The 7,558-nt window shown below is 38.4% G+C and overlaps 1 protein-coding gene across 1 annotated transcript; it reads right to left on the bottom strand.

Moving 5' to 3' along the window:
• Window positions 1-7,557, bottom strand: LOC132186314 (DEAD-box ATP-dependent RNA helicase 3, chloroplastic). The gene is made up of 10 exons (XM_059600220.1): window positions 6,874-7,557; window positions 6,055-6,191; window positions 5,563-5,977; window positions 4,501-4,599; window positions 4,051-4,275; window positions 3,295-3,672; window positions 2,288-2,431; window positions 2,093-2,188; window positions 1,626-1,891; window positions 1-476 (listed from the first exon to the last, which is right to left on the bottom strand). The coding sequence occupies exons 1-10, from the start codon at window positions 7,324-7,326 to the stop codon at window positions 386-388; spliced, it is 2,304 nt and encodes a 767-aa protein (XP_059456203.1). The 5' UTR covers window positions 7,327-7,557; the 3' UTR covers window positions 1-385.
• Between the last annotated feature and the right edge of the window lies 1 nt (window position 7,558).

Genomic DNA, 7,558 nt, shown 5'->3' with positions numbered 1-7,558 from the left:
TTGAAGAAAGATAGACATTTAAGTTCAACAAAAATAGCAAAAAGAAGATACAGAGACATAAATCTTGTAAAGACAGGATGGGATATGCAAACAATGCAGAACCACTACAAAATCTTTACTCTTGAGAAACGTCATCAGCGCCAAGAGATTCAAGAAAGACATTTAAGTTCTACAAAAAGGGGATACAGAGACAGAAATACTGCACCAGAGAGAGAGAGAGAGAGAGCAGTACAAAGTTAATTCCTGAACTCTTTGGAGCACCGCTCAATCTCCTAGACCCACATTGAACAGGCTGTATAAAGGAATAATCAGAAGCAATTCCAAGCAGCACCAGCAGCCTCAGACCCACCTAGGGAGAAGAAACCTTATATCGACTATGGCAGAACTAGTAATCTTGCTTATTTGGGCAGTCCGATGCCCTGTGCCCAGACCGTCCACAATTAAAACAGGAACCTCCAAAGGAACCTCCAAAGCTTCTGTAATGCACATACATATAGTAGTGAGTTTTATTCGAACAACCACTATCTTGTATGACCTTCAACTTAAAACAGACAAACTTGATAATAAAAACACAACCGAAAAATAAACTCTTTAGAGGTCTTACTGGGTCTTAGCGGGGAAATAAAATAATCAATGGCCAACTCCACCCTTGTAGACAATGTCACCTCATAGTCAATGGAGCTTTGATTTATGAAGCAAAATACTAATTTGAATTCTCTTCTTGCTAATTAAATAACCAGCCACTTTAAAATATTTGAAGGTGATTGAGTTCTTAACAAATGAATTAAAAGAAAGGCAAGGAGAATTTTGAGAAAGGGTTCCATCATAGAAAACGAAATTCAAACTGGCAAACAGTAGACAAAATTGCAGGGACTAGTGCTGCTGGCTTGGTAACATAGAGAAGGTGAGCATGCAAGAGCATCTTTGCATACTCAATCTCTAAAGAAGAACATGAGATCTTCTGCCTCCTTTTCCCTCTTTAAACTATAGAGTTGTTAAGCTAAATATGTTACAATCTCAAATGTCCCATATGAAGCAAGTGCAATCTTAACCATGTATGTATATAAACTTTTGGGCACCTTTCCTTTACAAACTGGTGTTCAAGCATAAGTTCTACCTAAGGTTTGCATCATTTGCTATTGGACACAGCTTGACGACTGTAGGATTGAATGGGTTGTAGCTTTGTGGTCAAATCAGACAAGGGGAAACCTATAGGCTGGATTAAAATGCATTGGTACTATGTATGGGCATAGTTTTAAATTATTGAATACTGATAAGTGAGTGGAGCTGCCAAAAGAGAAAGAGCTATTATTGGGTCAGTGTCGATAGAGTGGCGTGGACGTTGGCTGCAAAGTATGGTGGTATGTTACGACACCAAGTGTTTTACATAAGTTAAGTGCAATCTTAACCATGTGAATATAAGCTCTTGGGCACCCTCCCTTTACAAGTCGGTTTTGAGTTCTACCTAAAGTTTGTCACGTTTTTGTGATTTTGCACCCTTTTCTTTGTTAGTTGTTCCTGCCCAGTATCACTTAAGCGAGTTGCTAATAAGTTCCTTTATATCACTTTCAAAGCTAGTTAACTTATGAGTTTCAAAAAGAGAGAAATTTTTAAGAGATATATACCTGTCCCGTGTTCTTGACTGTCTACCTCCAATTAGCCAATCATCCCCACTGCTTTTTGAAAACCGCGACCTGTTGTTGTCAGCTCTATAACTCCGACCACCACTCCTAAATAGACCATCATCACTAGCAGAATCTCGACCACCATCCCAACCTCGTGAGCTTCTAAAACCTTTCCGATCCCCAGATCCTCGTCTGTTATTCCGATCCCTGCCAGAAAATTTGCCATAGTAATCACTCGGAGGCCCATCATCTTGCAAAGCAGGCAACTGTCATTAAAAAAGAAAGGAGAAAGATTTATGTCTGTGTTAGTAGTTAATCCAGGGACAACCTAGAGAGAGAGAGGGTAAAGTACAAAAATACATGGGAAAACTTCAAATGGATCAAATCATAGCCAGTACAAACAACATATGGCATCATGCAGAAACAAGTTAAACTATAATGAGAAAGGGACCAAATCTATAATCAACCTTGGTGATCTTGGAAATAGTATTTCCAGGTGGCAGTTGCCTATTCAGCAATTCTTTTGCAGCCTCCTCTGGAAGATCGAAAACTGCTCCTTGAACCTGATATAAGCAAAGTCAACTACGTATACTAGAAAAAAAACAATGCATCAACAAAGAGATACTAGAGCAGAATAATCAACGCATATTGTAGATACAGACCTGTTCATCGGCAATTAAATGTATTTTTCCAACTTCATCAGCAGCTGCAGGATAAATATCTGAAAGAAAACCAGTGACAGATCTAGCAGACAGGTATCTACTAGAAGAAGCTGGATCTCGAGTCAACTGCAGTGTAACCCATCCCTGCAATACAAGTATCCAGTACAATGAATTATCAGACCCCAGTAGAAGGCACTAAATAACACTATTAAATTTGAAGGTTAATAAAAAAAAATTAATAATACACCTGACTGAAAAATCCTTTCAGAACAAATATTTTTTTTATAAGTCCTTTTAGCACAATACATATCTTTGCCTATAAAATTTCAAGGGGAACTTTACTTAACCCTTCCCAACTTTCATCATTTTTGCAATTTTCCTCATAAAGTTCAAAAACGCTCAATTTAGTATTTTTGAACTTTTAAAAATTAGTTATTTCACCCCTCCCATTAGGGTTTGTGGTTAAATTAGACAGTCAAAGAGTAAGATGACCATTACACCCTTGTAAACTTTATCAAATTACAAAATTACCCTTAAATTACAATTAATTTTTTTAAAAAAAATACAGAGGTATTTTGGAAAATTTTCGGGGGGGAAGGGGGAGATTTGTAAAAGCGATGAAGTTCAGAGGGATTAAATGAAGTTTTTCATAAAATTTATATATTGACAAATTCACCATAGCTGAATTATGAAACTTCTAATATTGCAGGCAATGGCCCAAGGTCTTGGCACTCGAGGATTCAGCTGATTCCACTACTCAAGTAGGCACAAATTCTTTCACAAACATTTGGTTAAATTAATCATTATTTGAAGACAAAAATGAACCAACTACATTTCAACACTCAAGTACTATCTATTTCCCGGAGGACAAAATGCTGACAAAAAATTTTGAGGACTTGTAAGCTTTGAACTGAAAACATAACGCTCATCATTTAACTGCTATTATTGATGAGAGATCATTGATAACTTGTTAACTTCAAACCGAAAATAGAAGGCTTATCATTTACCTGCTCATGATTGATGAGAGACCGGGAGGAAGGAGGTCGGGAGAATCCACTCAATTGTGCTAGTGCAGCAGCAAGAGCACTTATTCCCTGTTCTTCAATCAATTTTTGAGCAGTTGGGGTGAAAAACGATACAGACTCCGCATGAACTCCACTAAGAGTAGCAACCACATGCTCAGCAGATGATTCCAAAACCTCTTCAATAGCTGGTGGGCTAACAAACTCGAACTTGCATCCCACATCACGCTCAAGGGATCTCACTGTTCTCCTCTGGCTACTTGTAAACATAAGAATGGCATTACCTTCTTTTCCTGCACGTCCAGTTCGACCAGAGCGGTGCACAAAAGTCTCCGGATCATTGGGAAGCTCATAGTGAATAATCTGGAGAAAGGGATAAATAGTGAAAAAGAGACTTTCAATACGCCAAAAGAATTACCTGGACTGTAATATTAAAGAGAAGTGTAACGGGTTGCAAAGAACTTTCACTAGAAGCAAAATCTTAAAACTTGTAGGTGCAACAATGAATTATAAGGAGGGAAGATTTCCTATATGAAGCATGGCTCATGAATCAATAGAGTGAAATCTTTTGTTTTTTTTATAGGTAAATCAATGGACTGAAATCTCATGTTAGATTAATCTGAATTGTAATTTCAACCTCAGATGCAACTGAAGGAATGTAATTTGCAATTAATTTCCAATGGAAAATATCATTACTACATGAATTTAATTGTGGATCATAAAGCAATTCCACAAACTTACTAGATCAACATTGGGAATATCAAGCCCACGAGATGCAACATCAGTGGCTACAAGCACTGTGAATTTCCCTTGTCGAAAACCATTTAATGTTCTCTCCCTTTGATGCTGAGATATATCTCCATGCAATGCCTCAGAAGCAATGCTATTTGTTAATGCCATTGAGACTTCATCAGCATCACGTTTTGTCTGTGTGAAAACAATGGTCTTCCCACCCTTTGCATAAACCTGAAATTTATCAAAGTACAGAGCCGATTTTATAAGTTGAGAAGTTTACACAAGGGTAACATGAGTATTCTAAGTATCAGTACACCAAATACGAATAAAAGAAATATAGATACAACTTCACAGTTCACACACAAGTATGAGTGTATAGCCATGTCTCTTTAAGCATTCCTTAACATTACTGAACACATGCTAAAATAAGACTAGTATATGGCCCCCAACTCTTACCGTTATAAGGTCACTAAGAATGGTCCGCTTTGAAGTTGCAGTGGCTGATATAGCATAGAGCTTGATCCCTTCTGCGAGCTTTTCTTCTTGGTCGCCAACCTATGAAGCAGAAGAGAAAGGAATAAAAACAAGATTTGGAACTTATTCTATTCTAGCTTTAACATTGACATTAAACATGGATTGCGCCTTTGTACTTTTTGAATTCACGATTACTTATAAAGAAAAATGGATAGTCTTTTTTTAGTTCTTTTTTTTTTTTAATATCGCAAAGAATCATCAGAAGTATGTCATACTAAACTACTTAATACCAGATGAAGAACCTTTGTGCTAGACATAAAGCCCAACAGGAAAAGGTCTCACATGCCATAAGTGAAATCTTTCACCTGGCTGCTAACTTTAACCGTAAAAAGAATCTTTTAGTGGAAGTTGAAAAAAGTGACAATGCAACTTGAAGCTTGCATCAAGCAGCCATGGCACAAGCTTAATGGACCTGACCCAAAAGTTCAGTCCAAATCAAGCTGAGTAGCATATCTCATACCTTCAACCAAACTGTGAAGCAGTGGGTAGGGTTTGAAACGTTTACCCCAAAAGAAAGAGTTAAGCTAATTCCGTAAAAAGAGAGAGGGAGAGAAAGAGAATAATGGCACACATGAACCAAATCATATTCCATATGCATGAGAGTGGTCATGTGAACTTTTATTTATTTATTTTTTTATCACTAAACATCTGGAATATGATTTTTTTTTTTTTTTTTAGTTGACAAATATTTTGATAAGAGACCATACTGATTTTTTTTTTTTTTTTCTTATCAAAATATTTGTCAAGGCTCTCATCCATTACGGTATTTGAAAAAGAATGGCATGAACTACAAAATAGGTAAACCTCACACATATGTAAACAACATTGATTGAACACCCCTCAAAGGGTGCATTATAAGGAGATACTTATACGCCTAATCCCATGCGATTCTCTAATCAGGCAACTTGTGGAAACATGAAGGTTATGAAATTTATTCGGGAAATAAAAAAGAAAAGAGAAAAAGCCCAAGGAAATCAGTTTTACCAAATCAATGGTCAGTGGATTATTCAAATATTTTCGTGCCAGTTTCTTCACCCAACCAGGCATAGTTGCAGAGAAAAGCATACTCTGGCGCGCAGATGGAAGCTTCTGTAAAATTACTTCCACGTCGTCCTCAAAGCCAACAGCAAGCATCTGATCAGCTTCATCAAGGACCAAATATTGAACTTCCCCCAGTTTGAGGCTGTTACCATTTATCAGGTCAATTATTCGACCAGGAGTTCCAACAACCACATCCACTCCACGGGAAAGGGCACTCTGCTGCGTAACATAAGAAACCCCTCCGTAAACACAAACAGTATTTAAATAAGGTGCAGACTCTTTAATCTCTTTCTCCACTTGCTTTGCTAGCTCTCGTGTAGGTGCAAGAACCAAAAATCTAGGAAGACGACCAGGCCGCCTGCAAACATGACATACACCAAATGAACAAACAAATTTCAAAATGGTAGCTTGTAAAATATGTGATATAGCAAATACCTCTGAGAACCCCTTTGTTCGTCATCTTCGGTAAGGCGTTTGATAATTGGAATCCCAAAGGCTAATGTCTTCCCAGTCCCAGTCTTTGCACGAGCAATGAGATCTCGACCTTCTAGGGCGGGGACTAAAACAGCTCTCTGAATAATTTAAGGAGAAAATGAGTAAATCATAGGCACAACACACACACAGATAGAATTATTATGGAAAATTTAGAATCTAGGAAATGAAATAAGAAGAGGAAGTTTTATATGCGAAGCACACTATAGTAGACACAAATATCATACGACCAGCAAAAAGAATAGAGAGGGTATTCATCAGTTGATAGTCGTTGAGGATTATATGTGCTCTGTAAAGAACGGTAGCATGACATGAAAGCAACATTTTGCAGCAACTAACTTAACTCGGTTAGATAATCAAGGACGGTGCTCAACGGGTTGGAAAAAAAAAAAAACTAAATTAACAAATTGCATACCAGAATATGACAAAGCGATAAGCAATTGCCCTAGCAGTACCGGGTCGCTAATAATCCAGAGAAGATGGGCCACTTGATTATATGTACACTCAGAAGATTTACCATTCCAACTAAAGTGGAGACCACTTGCAGTACTTATTCTAATATCTAATATACATAAATTGTGTCATTATTGAAGTAATAGAAACCTTATTAGCAGCCAAACTCATTGTAATTCAGGCAACACAAGGATAAGAATGAACTGCTTGAGTTTTCCAATCGCCAATGAATCATCCAGACCTAAAACACTAGAGAGAGAGAGAGAGAGAGAGAGAGAGAGAGAGAAAGAGAGAGAGAGGGTAAAGTACTTGTATGGGGAAGAGGTGAGTAATCCCACGCTTCTCGAGGGTATCGACAAGGCGGTGAGGCATGCCCAGTTTGGAAAGGGCGAGTTCGTCCTGGTCCGCAGAGGCAGCAGAAGATGGCTCGGCCTCAGAGTCATAATAGTCATCCAGAGAGTCTTCTGCGAAACCACCACCAAGGCCTTTGAATGCCTCTTCGCTGAGGACCGAAGAATTGGGGGTAGCAATTGCGGAGGGAAGGAAACCAAGGCTCTGCTGCTTGGAGCCACTCCTAAGAGTACCAGTGGAATGAAAAGAGAAGGTCTTTTGGCTGGTGTTATAGGCTTTCAGAACCTTATTGAAGTGAGACTTGTCGCATAGGGGTAAGGAGAGCAAAGGCGTGGTTGTTGCTGCTGTCCTTCTATAGAGATCGAGTGTTGGAGTTTGGTAAATGGAAGAAACGCCTATGAAAGAGGCCATTTTTAAAGCAGAAGAAGATGAGCAGAAAATGCTTGCTCAAAGTACTAAAAGAAGAGAAACATAAAAATATGTTGGAGTCGAGGAGATACTGAGAAAATGAGTAGAGGCGGCGTGCAGATTTCTTTTACAGGGGTAGGGGATAGGGTGAGGAGCACAGAGAAAGAGAGAGGGAGATAAGGCCACACCCTTCTTCAAAATGTATGGCCTTTCAAACCTCCACCTCGGTTGCTAC

Source organism: Corylus avellana, chromosome ca7 (genome assembly GCF_901000735.1).
Source record: "Corylus avellana chromosome ca7, CavTom2PMs-1.0".
Classification (NCBI taxonomy): domain Eukaryota; kingdom Viridiplantae; phylum Streptophyta; class Magnoliopsida; order Fagales; family Betulaceae; genus Corylus; species Corylus avellana.
The sequence above is the reverse complement of the archived record's forward strand: the minus strand, read 5'-3'. Positions and strand labels throughout refer to the sequence as shown.